At 38.8% G+C, this 22,780-nt stretch overlaps 1 protein-coding gene across 1 annotated transcript in view; it reads right to left on the bottom strand.

The window, feature by feature from the left end:
* ric1 (RIC1 homolog, RAB6A GEF complex partner 1) overlaps window positions 1–22,780 on the bottom strand; it is a 57,505-nt gene that overhangs the window by 10,646 nt on the left and 24,079 nt on the right. Inside the window, exons 3-18 of the mRNA XM_041810748.1 lie at window positions 15,339–15,418; window positions 14,307–14,414; window positions 11,661–11,806; window positions 9,749–9,885; window positions 7,806–7,897; window positions 7,360–7,448; window positions 5,352–5,496; window positions 5,192–5,240; window positions 4,794–4,964; window positions 4,484–4,696; window positions 1,829–1,867; window positions 1,161–1,271; window positions 986–1,075; window positions 729–889; window positions 214–352; window positions 6–122 (exon numbers count right to left, since the gene is read on the bottom strand). Coding sequence (XP_041666682.1) covers window positions 6–122; window positions 214–352; window positions 729–889; window positions 986–1,075; window positions 1,161–1,271; window positions 1,829–1,867; window positions 4,484–4,696; window positions 4,794–4,964; window positions 5,192–5,240; window positions 5,352–5,496; window positions 7,360–7,448; window positions 7,806–7,897; window positions 9,749–9,885; window positions 11,661–11,806; window positions 14,307–14,414; window positions 15,339–15,418 — 1,887 coding nt within the window. The remainder of the gene's footprint in view (window positions 1–5; window positions 123–213; window positions 353–728; window positions 890–985; window positions 1,076–1,160; window positions 1,272–1,828; window positions 1,868–4,483; window positions 4,697–4,793; window positions 4,965–5,191; window positions 5,241–5,351; window positions 5,497–7,359; window positions 7,449–7,805; window positions 7,898–9,748; window positions 9,886–11,660; window positions 11,807–14,306; window positions 14,415–15,338; window positions 15,419–22,780) is intronic.

Below are 22,780 nucleotides of genomic sequence, written 5' to 3'. Positions count from 1 at the left end.
CGCACCAGCTTCTTGTTGTTGGCGGGCGTCTCCTTCTCTCGTACCTGTGGTCCTGAACGGTCCCTCTGCAGCATGATCAACTGGCCAGCCAGGTTCAACATGATGCTCTCTGCCATGCAGGCCTGACATCAAGATGCAGATAATAACGGATAAATACACATGCACTCATACAGAGTACAGATCAAAGAATGAATTTTAAGGCGGTTTTGTTACCTGCTGCGGGGCTTTCAATGTAATCCCGGTCTCTGTGCGCACAGAAGTGAGAGTGACAGAAACGACCAGGGCAGGATGAGGGATGTAGCGGGACATTGAAACCTCTTGCAACAACTCCACACTGGCTGTTGGATGTGGACTGGAGGCATCAAACAGGATAAAGATGTTAGAATCAATGTTAAGACACCAATGCAAAAGATTTCTCAGCTCAAAGCTGGCTCATTAAAAATGTCTTGTCCTATTCTAATGTAAATCTGAGGCCCAGAAAAGTCATGTTTTCACAGGGTTTCTACTCAAAGGTTTTATTCTCAAGGGAAATATGGCTCAGTAACAATATGACCCAACATTTTTATGAATACTGGTGACACAGATTTCCCTGCAGCAAGTCTGTGTAGAAAAAAAGTAACTAAGCCAAGCATCCAATAAGTGCTCAATAAGAATAGATGCAGTCATCCCTGAATAAAACTATATTTTTTATGCTTTCTAAGCATTTGAATTTGTTGAGGTTTAGCTACCTGTCACTCCGCCTCTCTATGCTGTAAAGGCAGATGGAGCAGTCGGCTCTGAACAGGATGACCATGTCTCTGAAGACGTTTAGCAGCAGGGTGTCAGAGTGCAGCTTGGTGACAGATGCAAAGGCATTGTCCAGGTTGGTTGAGCGCTGATACAGCCTCAGCTGATGACAACAGAGAGGACAAAGACCAAAAGTAAGACAAAAATGCAAGGAGACTGATAAGAAACAGTGTCGAAGTTAGTGTTCATTGAGCCTCACCTGCTCTTGCTGGTCAGTAAAATTGTAACAAGCCACCACCACAAAGTCGTTCCACCACGCCAGACCTCCTGTTACTGTCATGTTCTGCTCCTACAATTCAGATAAATAATTCATGAGTAAGATTTTTATGCTGAACCCATTGGGAGATCTAACATTCATGTATGTATAAATATACCTGAGTGATATTTCCAAACAGTTTCCATTTCCTCGTGAATAACGAGTAGTGTGCAAATCCCCGCCGTCCTGCTACAGCCATGCACTGACCCGCTGAGTCAATGGCAGCAAACTGCACAAAAGCACACATATGTAAGGCAAACCATCTGACATCAAGTACTTTAACAACACCAATAACAAAAAAGCTAAAAACAGACCTAAAGGCATTTTATTGACTATCTTGTTCAGAGATTTTTTTTTGCTGTATTGTAGTGAGCCATTTTTCAAATAATGCACTCAGCAGCACATAAGCTTCATGTTTAGTTGATTAATATGGTAGAGTTTATTCCTCCAGCTCTTTCCCCGATACAGCAATAATTCTTCTTATCTAAACAAGCACTTGTGAACGCAGCATCATCAGTTTGCTTTGTAAACATCACTGCTGTGTTTACTCAGGGATATCACAGCCTGTCTTTGTCTTGGCACACATTTGGTCTGCTTGACATGATCACATTTGTTATGGCATGTTGATGTCACAGGTGCAAACTGAATACCACACAACACATTAAAAGACAGAACACTAAAAATCTGAATATTCATGAATACAAGTTTTAAGGACAATTTAAGTCAGCCTGTTGTAACAGACTTTAAACCTTTTGGAAAAAGAGAAACACATGTTCTTACACTTACCCTTATAGGCCAGTTGCTCTCTAGGTATGTGCTGTGAATCTAGAGGAATGGGAAGAAAACGCAAAAGAAATTAACAATAAGTCAAACTGTACACACAAGCAAATGAAAGGCACATGATTGTTGTATCTGTCGATGCCATTATGACATTATCCTTTATGAATATCACAAAGCACATAAGATTATCCTTGGTGCCAGTGTGATTTAGCTTCACCTCAATCTGGCACAGAAAGTTTACAGACAACAAGGAGGCAGAAGCTAGAGCCACTTTAAATGCCTGCTTAAAGCTCTTCAAGAGAACATGCAGATTGTGTCAATTATGATGGCCCATTTGGAAAAAGCCATAGCTCATCATTTAGCTGGTTTAGACCTGGTTTTTTTTTTGTTTATGTTAAGAAGCAAACTCCTCTTTGTTTCTTTTCAAAAAGATATATCTTCTGTGCTTTTTATGCTTTTATTTAAATTGGAGGACAGTGGGCAGACTCATATACAGAGATGAGATTGGAGAATGATATGCTGGGATGGAGCCAAAGGCTGGATTTACAAGGAATACAAAGACAGAAAAAGGAATAGATCTTTTTAGGCTGACACACTCTTTGCTTTGCCTTTATTTAGACAGTTTCATAAACAGTTAAAACTCCTTACAGAGGGTTTAGAGTTAAAAAACATCCAGCTTTCTTAAGTTAATTGTTAATCTAACATGATGTTATGCAAAATGATAATGCAGATAATTTATAAATATTTACTATACTGTGTGGCTGAAGTCAGTGAAGACTTTGCATCAAATGGATTTTTTTGTAGTTTTTGGTCTGTCATTAAGGTTTAATCATGTCGCCCTAGTTCAGCTATGTCTAAACTTTAGAAAGACGCTCCAAGTAGAAGAGAGGGTAAACGCTGATGGCTCATCCCTACTTTAGACAGAAATCAAGGGCAAATGGCACAAAGCTACTAAACTTATAAATAATGATTAGAGCAGTAATACTCAATGTGTGGCTCTTTTGTGATGATTTCTGGCTCTTTAATGTCTTAATTTGAAATACTGTTCCCCAGAAAACCTTAAAAAAGGGGAAACATTGTCCTCTGAAATTATTCATAGCAAGTCACATTAATGAGTTTGTTTCCCACATTAGACAGTAGGCTTTAGATATCAAATTTAACTGCTTACCTTAATTTTTTGTCTATACATTTCCAATGCTGTCATTTGTAATGTTTTGCCCCTGTTTTCCCTTTTTTTGCCACTTTTAATCAATTTTGCCCTTTTTCACCAGTTTTTGCCTCTTTTATCCTGCTTTTTGCAATTTGCAGTTTTTCCTCTTTAATGCCACTTTTTGCCCATTTAAGTTGCCTCTTGCCATTAATTGTCACTTTTCCCCACCTTTTCGATGCTTCTTGCCCATTTAAGTCATTTTTCATTCATTTTTGCCACCTTATTACCACTTTTTGACCATTTTTGCCACCTGTAACTCATCTTTTTGTTACTTCTCAATCATTTCTGCCTTTTTTTCTCCCTATTTTTGTCACTTTGCACCCAGTTACTGCCATTTTATGCCTATCCTACCCATGTTCACCCATTTTTTGCAACTTTTTTTAAAAACACTTTTTGACCTTTTTTTGCCAGCTTTAACTTATTTTCATTGGCACTTTAATCCATTTTCACCATTTTCACTACTTAGATTGTGTCTCTTGCACAGGTATTTTTCAACAATTTGGCCCTGGTTGAGCAGGGTTGAATGACATTGGATTAAAGCAATATGTTATTTACATTGTACCCTAAGATAGAGTGGAGAAAAAAAACTACCATTTTTGTAGCTATTCACTGCCATTTGCTGCCATAATCCTTTATAGTCTTTATTCTTTAAGTTGTATGGAACAAGAAATTTTTAGGGCCCGAGCACTGGAATCAACCTCTAAAATGTACACACACATTACAGACAGTTAAAGGCTGAATTTTGGCTTTTTTCGTAAAAGGACAGGTTGAACATTTTAACAAGCTGGTCAGAGGGATTTTATCAGATTGACTCCAAAATTTTTTACTCATTCTAGACAACCTGAATATCTAAAGTTGTGTAGTTGCACTACCGGCATTTTCTTGCAGTGAAAATGCACAAATAAACACTAAAAAGTTATATGGCATTATGCCACACTTTACAGGCATCATACATTGATCCTGAATGCATTCATGCATTAATATCATTGCTCCGTCACAGCACAACCTTCTGCCAACTGAACATTTCATGCTCTTACTTTTATAATTTTCCATTTAAATATTCAGCCCCTGAACATCATTCAACCTAAGCTTATGATTTTTGGATCTGCATATGGGACATCATCAAACCTACAAAAAAGCCTCTTGGTCTATGCCCAAATCCCAATAGGAAGTCCACCAGCCTCAAATGACTTTTACCCTAATGTAACTTTTGTTTACATTATTCTGTGTTCTTCTATAGCTTCTAGGCAACAACAGTATCACATGGTACATGCAAACATTTCAACAAAGCACCCTCTACTGGCAATAGGAAGTCACACAAATCTTTATTTTTCTTATGCAGAAAAATATGCTAAGTAATAAAAAGCACATTAGTCTTTAACTGAAATCACTGCTGGTTGCAGCACTTGAAGCCTCATTCTTAAGTTCATTCTTAAGTGTTACATCCTTACCTGGACCACGTGCCAGTGCTTGTGTCCGAGTAAAGTGCTGAGTCCCTGAGAGAGAGAGGATTCGGGGTTTGGGGGATGGTGCAGCGGACTGCCATCACGTGGGTGAAGGTGTGTGTGTGGGTGTGCGTCAGAGGTGCTGTTGACCTGCGTGGGGTCGCCACAGGTCAGGTAGAGGCGGTCTTCACCATGGAGCAACACCTGCTCCTGGTTACTCTGTAGAGCCGAGAGAGGAGGGAACAAAAAAATAAATGTTTAATGTGTGAGTTTAAAACGTGCGTATTCACAGAGCTGATGATGTGCTTCCTCTCACCGTGCATGGGTTCACTGTGAGGGCAGACTTGATGAAGTGGAACTGAAGTATGCCCGCCTGAAGGGATGAGTGAGGAGTTGTGAGCATCTCCTCCTCCTCCTGCTCCTCATGCTTTCTCCTCTCATGTTTGAGAGGGAGCACCCACAGGTGGTAGCCCTCTGCTCCCCAGCTCTGGAGATGGAGACTCAGTCAGTAAAAACAATGGAATCAAACATGCTTACAACATACAACAGGCAAACTTTGTGTGGTTTATTAAAGTAAAACAAGGAACTTGAGAGAAATTATCTGAAAACTCTGTAACTTAAAAAAAATCAGACCAAAAAAAAACAAAACACAAATCATCTTCTTCAATTTCATTTTGATGCTCAAGTGATGCGGTTTTAGAACCATCCACTCACCATAGAGCTGATTTTAATCGGGTCCTTCTTTGTACCATCAGAACGATACCTAGAATAAAGTTGTAAAGACAAAAGTTCTTTTAAAAAATCAAGTTTAATTAAATTAGAATCAGCTTGTATGATTCTATGTATGAGTTAGTGTGAGTCTCTGGTTACATACGCAAAGTCCTCGCCCAGAGTGCAGATGAGGTGAGCTCCAAAGACGCTCCACAGCGACAGCCCACCGCACTCCCAGGTAACCATGGCGACGCTGTAATCAGGTGACCAGCAGATGAGCTTGACTGGGCCTGTCTTGTTGTAGATGTCTGAACAGGCAAAGAATGAAGAATAGCAGTGAGGCTTCAGAAAGCTTAAGTTATGGTGCAAAGAAAAACACAAGTATTTCGCACACTGACTCTGAAATCAATACATATAAGGCTCATCTTTATTGCAAAAGAAAACCTCTTGTTTTCTTTCACTTAGCACAAACTTTTTCCATGTGAGAATTACGGCAACCACTGTGCTCACGAGAACCTTCAGTGCAACTGATTTTTAGTAACCTTCCCCAGATCGGATCCTTGCAACAATCCTGTCTCTGAGCTCTGCAGGCAGCTCCTTTGACCTCATGGCTTGGTTTTTGCGCTGAAATGCATTCTCAGCTGTTAAGCCTTCTATATAGAGAAGTGTGCCTTTCCAAATCATGTCCAACCAATTTTAATTTTTCAGAGGTGGACTCCAATCAAGGTGTAGAAACATCTCAGTACACGTCAACAGAAATGGGAGGACCCTGAGCTAAATTTCAAGTGTTTTTGCTGCCCTGAGATCTGCTGAAACACTTAGTTCCTTCAAAATTGGCCTTAAAACACTGCTTTTCTCTCAAGCCTTTGGCTGTTAGGTTATCTTTGTGTGCAGAATTGTTCATGGATTTGAATATGCTCCTTTTAGGAGACCCCAACATTTGTATACGCAAAATGCTGTACAGATTGGTACAAGGTGTGTCCAAGATCATTAATTATTTTGCCTGAAATTTTCTGTTTTTCTCGACTCAATGGAGTATCTTTGTTGCTGTTTGTCTTTTTGTTTTGCATTTGTTTTTATATTCTGTAAAGCAAATTGAGTTTATTTTTGTATGAAATGTGCTATATCAATAAAACTGAATTGAATTGAAAGGGACTTAATGCTATTGTCAGTGTGAGAGTTCATTTTTTTATTTTCAATAAATTTCAATTTGCAAAATTTTCCAAAATTCTGTTGTTGTTTTTATTTTCACTTTTTCATTATGGGGTACTGAGTGTAGATTCATGAGAATACAATTTACTCTTTCAGTTGTAGCTGTAGCATTAGGGCTTCTACATAAAAAAAAATTAAAAATGAAGGGGGTCTGAATACTTTTTAAATTCACTGTATATACTAAAATCATGATACCAAAAAATATCATATCAATCTCATAGAATCTTATTTTTGACAGCAATGTAAAGGTGTTTGGCTTATTTTTTAAATTTATTTTATTTTATTATTTATTATTATTGAATTTCCCTCTGGGGATAAATAAAGTTCTTGTATTGTATTGTATTTCAAGATATACAAGTAGGGAGGCTCTAAGGAAAAGAGTTGGGATATAAAAAATAACAATTATGCAGCCTTGGCTATGGTATGCATTAAGACAGATTTATAGAAAACCCTCCCTTAAATTTTTTCTATATTTACCGCTTGTTCTTCATGTGACAATGAGCGTTGTTAGCAGTAGTTAGCAGTTGTGATAGTAGATGCTACGGACCTTCACATAATGAACAGCTTTAAAGGCAGACTACTTGCAGGTAAAGCATCTTTTTGATTGCTTGCACCAAACCAAATATTAACAGGCTACTATTGCAGTCTGCTTTAATTTAAAAAGAGAATATTTAAGACTGTGTTTATGATAATCAACTCTTTTTTTATTCAGTAGTAAGCCAACAGTAAAAACGTTGGAGTTCCACCACCAGGGGGAGCTCTGTCATTACAGGTATTATCACTTTAACAGATGTGAACTGAGGAGAAACACAGGCATGTAGACCCAAGAGAGGGACAACTAGAGGAATGTGAGCTATTTCTAAGTGGAATTTTTTTCTGTATGACACAGAAAGACAGAAAATAAGGAGAGTAGAGAGGAGAGAGGAAGAGAGGAAGGATGAAAAGCTTCTGGGTGATACCTGGGTAGTGTTTCGGCGTGAGCTCCAGTTTATGGGAGAGTTGCATGGATCCTGTCGTGGTGTCTATCATGTAGACCAGCACTGAGCCGCTGTAATCAAAGCAGACATTTTTAAAGACTTATTTTCTTGTATGACCCTCTGTCTCTTAGTTTTTAACTGTTTTTGCACCATAAACTGTAACACAACTGTCCCAATGAGCTATTTAAACAGAAAAGTTTTGGAAAAGAAGCTGGAAGTTTGAAGTGTTAAGAAAAATTCCAGCAAACTGGGAGATTACACAAGGACACACTAGGCTGGCCTCTGCAAACACAAACTGACAGATTCTCACACTGGACGCAGACCACAACTACAACAATCAATCTCTGTAACACTTAGATGCAAACTAACACACAGGCGAGGTTCCTTCCTGCCACTGTACTGTTAAAGATTTAGACAAAGAGGAGTACCTGGCACAGCCAAAGGCCATCAGTCTGTACTTGTTGTTGACAGCCACACAGGTGCCATCGGTCACGTCCGCCGCCCAGACCCCCTGCAGCTGCTGCATGCACACAAACATTAATGAAAAACTTGTGAAAAGTTCAATAACAGTCAGAAATGACCTGAACTAAATGTTCAATAGAGTTAGCAATAATAAACTGTAAAGTAGAAAATAAATACAGTCATAAAAACTTTTAAAATAAGTTTAAACTGGTTTAAAAGTGAACATTTTGTCCATTGCTATTTGTAGAGATTAATGCTTAGACCACATTTACCTGAGAAATCTTCTGTCAAGATTCATCCCACATTTACATAATAGGAAGGTTTTTTTAAATCACATCCTTTGTGTACTGCCGCCAAACGTTTTCTATTTTTGATCAGTGCATCAGTCACTAACAAAAATATTGATGGATCAAGCTGGATTTATTCTTATGTCTGCCTACATAAAGGTCCAGCGCTCATCATCTTCAGCCTAAACAGCCTATTTCTTTCAAATCATCTCCACGCTTAAGTACCAAACAGTTTATATTCATTGTTAATTTTCCTAAAGGCCACAGACATCCACAGAGTCACTGAGCTAAGATGTAGTCTGCATCTTTCTAGCCTTAACCAACATATACCACACATACCACATTTATAGGGATTCTGGTCTGGTAGGCCTAGAAATCTTAGTTTAGTTTATTTATTTATCCAGGGACAGTGTGCAATGGCATTGGTCATTCATACAAAGTAAGTGAAAACATGGTTGCACCAGATGTAGCGAGTCGCTAATTTCCATCTGTTGTCCCACATAAATCTGTTGTTTTGTCTCATGTAATGTGGCCATAGATATCGGCAATCAAAAACATGTCTGAGACACCTCACGTTCTCCCAACAGACTGTCTAGCATGTTTATTTTTTGTCCTGCCCTTTACAGTTTGTTCTGTGACGTCAGTGGCACTGACCAATAAGAGCACAGAGTGCTCTGCAAACACAGCAGTTACAGATGCAAACAAACCAAATGGCAAAGCGATAGAGGGATGATAAAGTTAGGGAACTATGAGACTGAGCAAAAGTTTACCCAGCTCTGACAACAACATCCCTGCCCTTGTCTGTTACAGAGAGACTGCCACGATGCACTGAAAAAAGAGAAATGTTGGAGAAAATGGCAACTGATGAGTCACTGCTGTTAGCATTAGCATCACACAAGCATATCATTAATTGTAATGTTTGGATAGACAAACATTACAATTAATGTTTGGATAGACAAACAAGTACAATATAACTTTATAGTATATTTGCTTACAGTCTTGATTCCCAGTGTAGACTAGCCCAGCTCCTTTCCTTGTAATATCATCACATCAGTCCCAATGGCTAACTGCGTACCTACGCGTAGTTTGTCATATCTTTCGGTCAAGCCATGGCACAAATTTCTGGATCTGTAATCCCCTTATCCAGTGGTTCCCAACATTTTCTTCTTACTTACTTTTCTACAATTTTGTCCTTGCAGTGTGGGCTTTTCATTGTATGTCTTGTGTTTTAAGTGGAAATAAAGATGAAATTATGAACTCCCTAAATCTGGTTCAACCATTCTTTTCATTGCCCATGCAAAAAAGGCATCAACGGGTTTAAACAAACTTCTCTAAAAAGTGTTAACAACCAAAATGGACTTTGCCTCTTTTGATCTATTTTCTTATTTTGTTATCAGAACTAACTTTTCATTAGAAACTTAAAATGTGAGTATACATTGAAGCATCGTCCTGGTTTAAATAGGTCTGTGTTGTCGAAGCTGCCAGCTGTCTGCAGGTCGAGCGTAGAGGATTTAGACAATTTCAACTGTGTTTCAAAACTAAGACATTTCAAATAAACTGTGCTTGCTTTTAGCAAATAATGGTTGTATTTTAACATCAGCAGTGTGAGTCAGTTTTCTTACATCTGCTGTGATGGTATTGCTGAGCGGCGTGATGAAGCCCAGGCGGCCATCACTCAGAACCACAGCGAAGCCGTCCAAAGTCACACAATACTCCATACAGCGGATATAGACTCCTTCCAGATCCAGAGAGGGACCACCTACAAAATCACAAGCACACAGGCAAAAATTAACTAGAGGTTATCAAAAGTTGTACGTGAGAATCTTGTTTCAATGATTTTTTTTTTAAGCGATTTAAACATATATTCATTTAATATAAAATTTCCTTTAAAAGATTTGTAATTAGGGATGTAACAATACCTCATAATACAATTAAAAAATCAATACAAATATGAACAATTGAAACCAATGTGCCAAAATACTGGTGATACTATAAGTCAAGTGGCAGAGGCTGCAGTCTGTTTTTGGCTTCTCTTATATGCTCTCAGCAGATTTAAAGAGGCATACATTAATGGCAAAGTCAAGTAAAGATTTTGAGGCTATTACTACTTACACTGGGGAGTGGGTTTGAAACCCTGCTCTCCCAAGAAAGTTGGACAGCCAAAGAGATGACTACATGCATTTGTGCCCTAAAGATCTGGGCTGATGATTAGCACAGTAGTGCCAGTTGTAATAAACATAATAAAAAACATGATGCATATAAACTTGTATTTAGTGACACAAAGTAAAGAAATGGACTCTTTTAAAAGCTTTCTATGCTTTGTTAAAAGAAGAAAAAGATGCAACTCAAAGATGTTCATGATTTGTGCGTTGCATTATTATCTGATTAGGATTTCACAATTCCATTATTTCAAACAAATAAATCAAAAAGGGCTTTTGTAAAATCTCAACCATGTCACTTTTTACAGAGGAAAATTAATGTTTTTTTTCACTAACTATAGAACTATAAGTTAAACTTTTACCTTCAGTATAGGCGCAACTCAAAAAATTAGATCACAAAAAGTTTTTTTCCCTTTGATTCATGTCAAAAAGTAAAGCTTCCATATATTCTAGATTCATCTTATATAAAAGGGAAATATCCCTAGATATATTTGACTATTTTGGAAAAGTCCAGTTTGCAAAGGTTTGGTACACACAACCAGAATCATGGAGAAGACTGCTGACTTGACAGAAATCCAGAAGACAATGATTGTCTCTGTCCACAAGGAGAGTAAGCCACAGAAGGTCATTGCTAGAAGGGCAGGTGGTTCTCAGAGGCTGTATCAACGTATATTCATGAAAAGTTGACAGGAAGGCAAAATCGCGGTTAGAATAGGTGGACAGGAAACGGGGACGAGCTCAGCCTTCAGAAGATTGTCAAGCAAGGAGATTCAAGAACTTAGGGGAGCTTCACAAGGAGTGGACTGAGGCTGTATTGGTGGATTTTTCACTATATTCTTTTTAGATGCACTTGTGTAAGTTGAAATGTTTACCTATAGTGTAAGTATAAAGAAAAGAAAGAGAAAGGATGTTTTGCAATTTCATTGCCACAGAATTTCATAATTTAACATAGGGCCTTTGCCTACAGCCGATACTTTTTTTTTTTTTTTTTAAAGATCTATTTTTGGCCTTTATTAAATAGGACAGTGGATAGAGTCAGAAACAGGGAAGAGAGCAGGGAGAGACATGCAGGAAATAGTGCCATGGGCCGGATTCGAACCCGGGTCGCCTGCGTACATGGTGCGCCCCTTGACCACTCGACTACTGGCACGCCCCTACTGCCGATATTTTTGAGCTAAATTATTATGATTGTTCTTTTTAAAAGTTCAAAGATCGTGATAAAATGTCATTTTGTACCTGTATCATAATTCATGTTGCATCGTGAGCATATTGTAATATTTCTATTAACTAAACACTGAAAATGTGTTTCATTCTGTAATCCTTAATCATGTCTGCGCTCTCCTCCTCTACATTTTTGCAAGGGGTCTTCTCTAACCTCGAGCAGACTGCAGATCTAGCGAGAAGGGGATGGTAGTGAGGCAGATGGCTTTGCGTCCGTTGCTGCCCAACCCGTCCCAGTGCAGCACATGGAGGTATCCGTCTGCGGTGCACACCAGCAGGTCCTCCTGGAGGGACTGCAGACTGGTGGGAAGAAGAGGAAACAGACAAAAATTAGCATTAAGGTTTTAAAAAATGGGGTTGAGACAGAAAAAGTGTGAGCATGATAACAAACAGTTGAGTATCAGAAAACAGTGGACTCGTCATAATCCAGCTGTGCCAGCCTCAAACTTCAACTGGTCAGCTGTGATGAGGCCACATAGCTGCTGCTGCCAAGTGCCACTGTCTTCAGAAACACAAAGGAATAGACAACAGTGTGTCTGTGTGCCAGTGTAGAGCAGTCATTGTCTTCTAAAACGTACAAAAGATTGAAAACTAAAAAAAGCACAACCAATAGAAAAAAAGAGGAATGTAGGGAAGTAAAGCACAGTGGACTTTCTCTGTGGAGGAGGCTTTCAGCGTAGTTTCACAGCAGGAGACACCCACTCATCTGCTGCACAATCGAGCTGTGCCTGTGAAATGTCAGCAGAGTGCTCTCATTCAGATGACTACCCTGTAATCTCCATCAAGTGCAGAGGAGAAGTGACGGCTGAACACAAGGATGTGAAAAGAGGCAAATGCAAGATAAACAAAGATATGCAAGAAAAAAAGCAAAGCGGAAAACTGCAGAGTGACAGCGATTAAGGAACAAAGACGTCAAGTTTTCAGGATGTGAGGCTGATATCAGGAGGTGAAACTGGAAGAAAGAAATGAAATTACACATGGCAAAGGAGAAAACAAGGAGACAGTAGATGCTGGCTTTCACTGATCTGAAAACTCTCCTACTAGGAGCTTATAGATAAAAAGCACAAGAGGGTTTTTATATTGTTGCAGGCTGGATTCAATTTTATTGTCCAAAATGAAAACCTGATGACTCACTTGAACGGTCTGTAAGATTTCCAGGATTGCACTGAGGTGTTTTTGTAGAGGAATATATTACCCTTAAAATAAAACAGCACAGGAATATACTCAAATTAAAAAGTAGAAGTGTCACTATTCCTCTGCAGAGTAAGAGATTCTCAGTAGACACTGCTCATTACAGCAGGATAAAATGGTGCAGGAGAAGATCTCAAATTAATATAGCAAGGTTGAACATAGTGGATGGTGCTGTTCTGTCTGACTCATAACAAAATAGAAATAACTGAGATGTGATGTAACACCCTACAGACCCAGCTAAGATTAAATGTTCTTGGAAAATAAGATTACAGTGACTTTATCTTTAAATACTACAGATCAAATCAGTTCATCCTTAAGTCCAAATGGATAGTGGTGCCATATTAAAAAAACAATAACCAGGTAGATTTAATTTAGATTTTAATTAGATTTATTATGTGATAATTCATATAGAACAGACAGTCTTATCATGAAGCATTACTATATCTAATTGACTGAAGAATATAAAATGCCCCATAAAAGGTCAAGTGCAGGATCATTGTATTTATTCACTTTAATCATCTCCACATTATGCTACTGATGCATTCTTCTTTTATCCTGATGCCAACTCTTTCATTGGCCATATAGTAAACCATAAAGTAACAACACAGCGAGTCACATTTCTGGGAAAATCTGTTTATAGTGCCTGCTATAATTTTCAAACATAGAGGTTGCAATATCTATTTAACCTGAAATTTGAGTCTAAATACTGGTTTAAAACTTTTTTTTGAGGCAGAGATGTTAAGCATAACGTATCTTGCAACCATTCAAAACCATTTTTTTCAGAATAGACTACAAAAAAATCCTACTTTCTTCATTTTTGTACATTTTTCAAAGTAAATATGAGAATGACATAAAAATGATGTGGGTAATCTTCACTGTGAGACTGTTGGCAGGTTGTCAGGTATGTGGTCTCCAGGGGTCCAGTGGTCAGGCCAAGTCATCTAGAGTGTGTGTTCAGAGGATTATGAAAAATCATTTGAAATTGTCCTTATGTCAGTGGCTTCCCAAGTTTTCAAAAATATTTACAGATTTGAAAATTGTCTAGTGTGTGGAAAGCCTTAGCACAGTTCTAAAGACCTTCAAGGATGACTTGAGTGCTCCATGCAGCTGACACCCAAGTCAAAAATGTTCCCTTTCATCACCCTATCCTTTCATCAATCGCCATGAAACCTTTCCACCCAATTCTATCCAGTCCATCACTTGTTTCTCTGAGCAGCAGCTCTGCAGAGTTGAGAATTTCTGCAGGTCTCCGTGTTTACAACCAACATCAAATAAGAGGAAGAGATTTTTCAAGCTAGTACTTAGAGCTACATGCCCTTTACGGGTGGACAAATAGTTTGAACATCCACTGGTGAACCAAACATGCAAAAACCAGCAGGAATACACTTAATATAATGATAACATTGTGGGATACAAGCTTTAAATGGAAGTCATCTTGAAAAAGCTTTATTTAGAGGAAGCACTTAAATCAACATACACCATGAGGTTATGTTCTTGTGTGTGGGCGTCTTTGTCTGAGAGATATAGAGCTGAGGTCATGAAGGAGAGGCAGACACAACAAGAGGAAGAAACCAAGATATAAAAGGACAATAAGGCAACTTCCCCCTACCTGGTGATCGGGGCCTCCAGATCCACAGGCTTCTTCATCTCTAAAGACAGAGCGGGGGCACATTGTTCCTCCTTATAACCCGGGGTCACCTTCACACGAGGGCTTCCTCTGTGCAAACATATACAAACACGTTAATACATCAATCCAAACTGAGATATCAGCTGTGTGACTGAGGTAAAAGGGAAACTGATGATAGAGCTGCCGCTAAAAGCTCCTGGAATAAGCCCTGACTTGTCTGACCTCTGCTGGCATGCTGTTGAGGAATGTGAACCACACAGGACAACAACCTTGGAAGCATACAAAGAGCACAAATACGCAAGAAATGAACGCATGGGACCACACACAGAGGTGAAAGGATTAATAATGAGGAGAGAATAGCGCTCAGACACCCCCATGAGGATGCTGTTGTGCGCTTTTGGTGAGGGCCACTTTGAGAGCATTCCCATAAGAGTATTTACATCAGTACTAGCAGGTTAACTGAAATCTTCGGTACCAAATAAATGTGGAAAATCTACATACTTCTGACCACATAGTTAAGTGTTTGCATGAGACGAATCATTTAAAGCTGCAGCAATTACCAGCTAGATCTCACTACCCTCCTGGGTCAACAGTATAACCACAGCAAATACCTATTTGGTGGTGAGCAAATATAAAATTACGTAAGAGGTTTTAGCAGTGAAGTGCTGTTATATGCCTGCTAGCTTGTATACTAGTTTCTGTGACAGCCACTAGGAAATTACAAACAAGCCTGAGACAGTTTTACTCTTTAACAAAGCAAAGAAGAAGCTAGTACATCAAGTACAAATGAATGATTTCTGCATCTTTTAATAACAACTATACTTGATTTGTAGTCATATAACACAAGCAAGCTGGCAGGGCTAACACTAGGATGTCCCTGTTTCAGCAGATCAGTATAAAATGCACATTAACACAACCCCTGTGTTTTCCCTGAAGATGCAGAGAATATGTTTGAAAGCACAATAATGATTATTAAATGGCTGTAGTGTATGAGAGTGTCTGTGTTGCACTCACTTTGGATACACAGGCTCATAGAGATACTTATCGTCCCCTCCACCCAACACATCAAACAAGAGGATGTAGCCGTGGGCCGTCTGAAAAACAGAGAAGAGAATCATCATTAAAAGTGGAACCATTTTATCATCACACAGAGAAACGAGAAAAATATGGAGATGTGAATAACAGTATCATGAAAGCTGAAAGTATACATTGCATCTTTCCCTTTTATCACCTCCGCCAAGGAGGTTATGTGATCGGATGGGTTTGTTTGTTCGTTTGTTAGCAACATAACTAAAAAAGTTATGGATGGATTTTCATGAAGTTTTCAGGAAATGTCAGAAATGGCATAAGGAGGAACCGATTAGATTTTGGGACTGATCTGGATCACCGTCTGGATCCAAGAATGTTTTTAAAGGATTCTTTACCATTGGGAGATAAGGCTAATGGCGGAGGTCTGCACTCTCTGAGTGCTTTTCTAGTTTACACTGTTTCCCATGATAACAAGAAATTCTGGTGTATTTTCCAGAGATCTTGATTTAACAGAGCTTAAAAAAACAATGAGCTGATTTTCTAACTCTATGGGTAGGAAGGAAATAAATCAAGAACCCAAAAGAACACATGGAAATGAACCCTTTTCACTGGAAAACAGACTGAATTATAGTGTATATCAAGAGTCTACACCTTCTTCTACCTTTGATGTGACCTATAGCCTGCCCAATTCAACTGAAACAAAGTCTTTAAAGAGGGAAAATTAAAAAAATACAGTGCCTGTAAAAAAAAAAATTCACCAGACTCCATTGCAATGTCTCATCCTGTGTTTACACGAGCAAGTCTGCAGTCCTTCACTCACATACACGTCAGGATTTTGCAGGAGTAACCACTGCACCGGCCTATACACTGCTCTAAAATTAGGACTGAATGATTTGAAAAAATAATTGGATTGTGATAATGTAAGTTTAAAACATAATGATAATTAAACAAAATATAGAATTAGAAATTTGTGAGACTTGGACTTTTTGTGCCCTTTTTCGATTAACCAAACCCATACAGAACCATGATCCAAAATCCATAAACTGAATCTTGACCACTGTGAACATAGTTCACCTCTTTTACGTAGCATTTACAGCTGATATCAGCCATACATGACTGTAAATATTGGCAGAAATACTGATATCTGCTGATACTGATATCATGCTGATAGTATTGTCCATCCCTACAGTTTCCTTTTTTCTCCATCCATATTGATTTTTTTCCAATGGAACTGGATAGGTTATGGGTCACATTAGACATGGAAAATATTCAGAAATTATTGAACTTGGCCTTTATGTGTAACTTCAAAAAAACTGTTATTTTGTCAGGACTGTGTCAGAGTAACTTGACACACCAGATAGTCTGTTCCATATATCTACTGCATGGATATATTTCACATTCATATGGGGAAGTTCCTATAGAAAGCAGGAAAGGGCTGGACTTTGCAAAGAGAACTCTTGGAAGGTGATTGGAGGCGCACTGTCTATCACATTCATGACAGGCCAATTAGAACAGCAAGACAAAGTAAGGCTCTATGCATGTGCTTCTCCTGAGCAGACAGGCTACCGGTGCCGTAGATATGTATAGTGGAGCTCTTTGGTAAATAAATTCATGCCAAAGCCAGTTGGGAGACGTACAAAGACATCTTCTCTGCCAAGACAAGCTTTCAGTGGGACTCTTAGTTCTTGTTTTAAAGGAAAATGTGGTTCAATTCTGATTAAACTGCTGTTTTCCTACAGCTTCATCTGAGCTAAAAGCTACCACAGCAGTAGCCATTGGGTACACCGGCAGACCCCACCTGTAATGATAGCAAACCCATGCAGAAGCAGGCCAGGGAAGGGAGAGAATATCAGTCATGAGCAGCTTTCAGTGTGGCTCTTTTCTCTTGTTTTGATAAAGAAATGTTGGCTAGATCTTACAAAACTGCCGCTGTGGCTACATCCGAGCTTACCAGTCCACTAGCAGCCACCGTATACAACCACTCACATTACATCTAACCACTGCCCCATAACTCTCACAAACTCATGCCGAAGCAGGTCGGCAGAAGAGCCAAAACATCTTTTTTACCATGAGAAGGCTTTAAGTCTTGTTTTATCAGCTCCAGTACTGGAAAACAACACATAAAACACCAAATGTTTCCACGACCTGTTGACTGAACCCTGATTATAAACTCAATTAATCATCTCTCTCTGTCTCAGCGACAGGTTTTGGATTTAATAACAAGCTTTTACCCCATCGTGCATAACTTATAAAATAATACATGGAATATAATTACTATGGTAAATTATTACCACTATATCGAGATGTTACTTTTGTAAGAGTGTCAGCTTGGTTTTAGGAGGGTTTCATTTCAGTATTTCTGCCATTAAAGTCTAATCTAACTCGTGCCATCATTAAGAAGATATTTGTATGCAAAGCAAATGAGGCTTGCAGTTTCCCTGAACTGCTCCTGAACATTCAGAGCTGCAGGGTTGATCATTTTGAATATAAATTAGCCAAAAAAGCAGGATTTACATAAGTCTATTCAGCCTATTACTGTGTACCGACATCAGCTCATTCCCAATTTATGCAGGTCTAAACTGCTGCTGTTACACATAACGATGCTCAACATCTTATCTGCCAGCTCTGAAAACTGTTGAAATGCACTCACTCTAGGCTTTTTTCTGTGGAAGTGCTAACAATATTATGTTGAAGAAATACATTAGAATACTTGTATGTAAGAAAAAATGTTGCAATAATAATTTTTCCACAACCACACACATGCAGACAAAGAGTGCTGACAGGGAAACTGAGCCTGATGACTGAAACACGACACGAAACCTGATCTGAACTCTCCTTCTGCAGTAATGTGTCATGCAATGTACGCAACAACTCTGTCAGGCTACAGAATCACCTAGAACCAGAGTGAGGTCAAGCCACAAAATACAGGATCAACTTTTTACACCTTTTATCAATCTTAACATAGTTTTACATGGATGTTTTAATCATAGTGTGGAGTTCAAATTTGTGGACTTGATGTTTGAAACGTTAAAGAAAGAATGTAAAAGTCATGGCACAGTACACAAAGCTTATTTTATGACACAAAAATTAAATGCAATCACAGATGACATCTTTGTAGAGGCAGAGGGTATAAAAAGATGGACTTATAAACACTATGCAAAAAAAACCCATCAGACTGATGCACTCAGCAAAAAATATACTGTATAAAGGGGCCTCTTTCATATGAGGAAGTACTTTAGCAGAAAAAAGAAATGGTGCTTTGATTAACAGCTGAAACTCTCATAAACAGCAGAGACATCTGTGTCACTGACCCTTGATTATAATGTGACTCTTAGTGTCCTTGTAGAAGCACTTTATAGCAAGAGAGAATTAATGTTTCACAGTGTGTTTCTGCAACTGAGCCGTAATGAAGCTTTGTCATCAATACATCTTGAGACATTCATGCTGATATCGTGACAACATGATATTTGATGTCTCTGGTGTATCTGTTGATTCACAGTGTGTTACAGCACAAGAAAGCATGGCACAGCAGAAGTTCCACATGTACAGTGTTGCACTCCCCCCGGGCTCTGCTGATTGCATTCTTGCCTCTGTTACTACCTCTGAAGCCAGCACAGAGGCGGATCACTTCACTCTCCCCATTACACTTCTGTGATGTTCACAGTGAAGGAGGGCGTAAATATTAGGTTTGAAACAGCTCTGTGAACACTTACCCTGGTGTGTAGATTGAGGAAAACACCACTGCTCTATGTTTATGTAAGCACCATGTAAAGTAGGGGACATGGCTAAAAAGTGTCATCGGACTTTTTCACACCAAACCTGGTTCACAATTTTACATTTTTTTTCTTTCACTGCCTAACTAAAGAACAGTAAGACAACAACCTAAACATCACCCATTTGTATATGTGTGATTAATGTGAGGCACAGTAATGAAGTAAAAGGTGTGCTCTCTCCTCTCTAAGACTAATGTCTGTATCAACAGCAGCATTAAGTGGCCATACTCTGTTGTCCTGTCCATGGCTTTGATATGAGATGCAGCAAATCCTGTTACTGTGGCTTAAACAGTTAAGTTAAGAGGTGTTTTAACTCATGACTCCTTTATTTTAAATCCATGATGATTTAAAGAAGTGGGCTGTGGCGTTCAATGAAGAAGCTATACAGAGTGACAGAGAGGCTGACTGTTAACGCAGTGATTGGTGCTAAAGCTAAGTTAACTCAATGGTAAACGTGGGACTTCTGGTAAATACTTCACAATAACAGTCCTAGCTGGTCTTTTCCTTAAGCGCTTTTATTGTGAATGCCCACATCAGGAAATGTAGTGTTTTCCATAGCAGCTCGCACTTTTTTCAATTTATAGCTTGAAAACTTGACATTTGTTCCTTCCTGCTTCATTAGTCCTTAAATAATCCTATTTAGTTTAATAATTGTTTTATTGACTTATTTGCAGAGGGTTTCTTTTTTTTTTTTTTACATTTTTATAGACATTTATTCATGCATATTTACTTTTATACAGTGTCAACCCTTTTTTTTAATATTAAGTTTCCCCTTGTAGCCCTGTGGTGATGTTTTGAAAATTTAATTTGAAAACATGACATTTGATGCCCTTACTTGATTCAATGTGAAGACAGCACATCATTTTTTATAAATTTAATGGAAGTAATATTAAAGAGGGGTTATTATACTTTCCCCATTTTTAAAACATAAATACAAAGTCACAACGTTGGGTGTCCATTCTCCACATATGCAAATTTTCAAACAGCAAGATAAACGTATGTGGCAGTAATCTTGGAATTAGCATGTAAACTGATGAAAACGGTTCATTGAAGATCCCTCCGAGATCTTCCCGAGATGAGATTTTGATGGAGCGAACTGGTTAGGTCATCGCAACAGGACCTCCTGACTGGTTCGTGGTTCGTCCCTGCTGCCAGCAAAGCAGAACAGACTGCCCCCACAAGGCCTTTTAGCCATTTAGTAACACAGTAATTAAACACCAAACAGATATGTCGTTCTCTATTCTTCGCTGCTGCTGGTTTTCTCTGGTTTTCTCCAAACTATCAGGATCAGACTCTGGGTCTAACACGTACACGTCCATATTTTACTCAGTCCGACCGGGTCATTCAAAGTTTACAACTACTAGCATAACAACATAGCCACATCAGAGGGGGCGGGCACAAAACATTGAGTCCTGCCGCCGGCCAGCCTCTGGAAAGTCGGCCAATAGGAGGAAAGAGACAGCAGCGAACACAAAGCGTTTCAGACAGAGGTTAAAATTTTTTTCAGGACGCCAGTGTGAGAAACATGAGGAGTTTTTTGAGCTGTAAACCATGTGAAGCTACTACGTGGGTATCAGAGAGATGGTGTAAAGCCTTGAAAAAAAAAAGGCAAAATACCTCCACTTTAAGTTTTATGCTAAATAAAATATTTACTAGGATATAGGAATATTAATTCTGATTTTTTTTTTAAATATCGGAATTCATTACAGGTATTTTTACATATGTATCAAAATCTGATCGAGACTGAAAAAAAGTGGATCAGCCAATCTGTACTTGAAACTGCCTTATAAAAGGTAAAACCCTAGCATTTAGAAGAACCATTAGCAAAATTTAGAAAAACTCTCTTAGGTTACGATTAAGCCATAGTTCCTGATTTCATGCTGCTTCCACACATTCAGAAAACTCACCAAAATTTCTCAGTTGAGCTGCATGAACAAATGTAAAACAATTTTCTCGGCTCGAGCTTTTCCCTGAATTAAAAGGCCATCCAAACCTTTTCCTTTAATTTTCTAAAGTGCATAAAATGTTCTCAGTGTAAAAACAACTTCAAGAGGCTAAATTCAGTGGCACTGACCGAAATGCACCAACAGATGTGCATATCTGGTGATTTGGGGTAAGAAAAAAAAGAAGAAATCTTTCTGTCCAATACTGTTTTTTCCTGATGATTCTATTAAGTATGATATTCAAATGAAACCAGATGGAAAGCACAGAAAGGAACTTTACTTGTTGGATCTGTTGACAACTGATAACAATTCAACCTCTTACTGTTTGATGCTAGGATGTTAGAAACCAAAGAGCTTTAATCTGAACAATGCTGTGGGCATTTTCTTGGTTTCTATAAATGTGAAACAGTAAAATGAAGTGGATATAAATGCCCTAGGTCTGATATCCAGCAATGAGATAGAAAAAGTGACTTTGCAGCTCTGAAGTCTTAAAGGAGCCAAATGAAGCCATTTATTCACAAACTCACACTTCTTTCCCAGAGGGGATCTGTGTGGGCGAACAAAGGAAATGTGAGTGTGACTAGCCGCTACTGTACTTCAAAAGCTCGTCAATTACAGGCGCAAGAATCTCTGAGAGGTATCAAAGATGAGAGGGGGGAGGGTCGGGGGAGACTATTTGGCCCTTTCATCTACAGTTTGATCACACTAGATACTTGAAAGCATTCACAGTCACTCATCTTTCATGGGACTATGACGAGGTTTTCTTTGACTCATCTCGTCAGCGGCGTGAAAAGCTGTGGATAAAAGGAAGGGGGAGAGAAAGCCGCGACTGAGATGTCTCTAGGATTCTTGGTGGATTCACACATTCAGAGATAATGACACAGGAAGAGTCAGGACGTTGGCCATTGTCATCTAAATGCCCAACACTCAGGCTCTGAGATTAGAAAGGCAAAATGTGCCAAGTGGCTCAGTGTGGGGGAGTTCAAAAAGTTCCCTCTTTTTGGCCTTGGGGGAAAAAGCAGCTTCTGTAACAACACAAGATATCCTCTGGAGAGTTTCATCACCCTGCAAAAAAATAGAATGCTTCTGCAAATGAGTGATGCCAGCACCAGGTCAGATTACACTGCAGACACAAAAGTGCAATATCAATAAGAGTTTCACACTGCAGTAGATGGAAATATGTTTTATCATGCCCTCCTTTAACCCGCCTATAAACTCAATAACTGATTATGAGGTAATTATAGGTCTCAAGGCAGAGTTTTAGCTCTTTTCATGTCACACTTCCTCTCATTAGTTGGCACTTGGACTCTATTTAAACCGATTATTAAGACTAAGAGCTGCATTTAAAAAGGGAAACATCACACAATTAGCTTTTCTCTTCTGTTAAGATATAAACAAATAGAAATATAAAGAAATACAAAATGCTGACTGCACTAGTCCTGGCTTGAAAGTAGAATCAAAGACTTGGTTTTTGCAGAGAAAGTGACGAGTCAGCAGAAAACTGTGCAGCATGTAGTAGTGCACAGAGGCTTCTCTGCTGCATGTTTAAACACGCCTCAGAGGGCCGTACAAACATGAGCTTGTAGTTATCAGCAGTGGTTCCTTCAAGCTAAGTGCACTTTAAAGAAACAAAAGACAACTCACACCATGCATGGATAATGAACAGAGAAACATGCTAGGTAGAAATCTGTGGAAAAAGCCCAAACTGTGC

Source organism: Cheilinus undulatus, linkage group 17, assembly GCF_018320785.1.
Source record: "Cheilinus undulatus linkage group 17, ASM1832078v1, whole genome shotgun sequence".
In the NCBI taxonomy this organism is placed as follows: Eukaryota; Metazoa; Chordata; class Actinopteri; order Labriformes; family Labridae; genus Cheilinus; species Cheilinus undulatus.
This window is presented reverse-complemented; position numbering and strand designations above follow the sequence as displayed.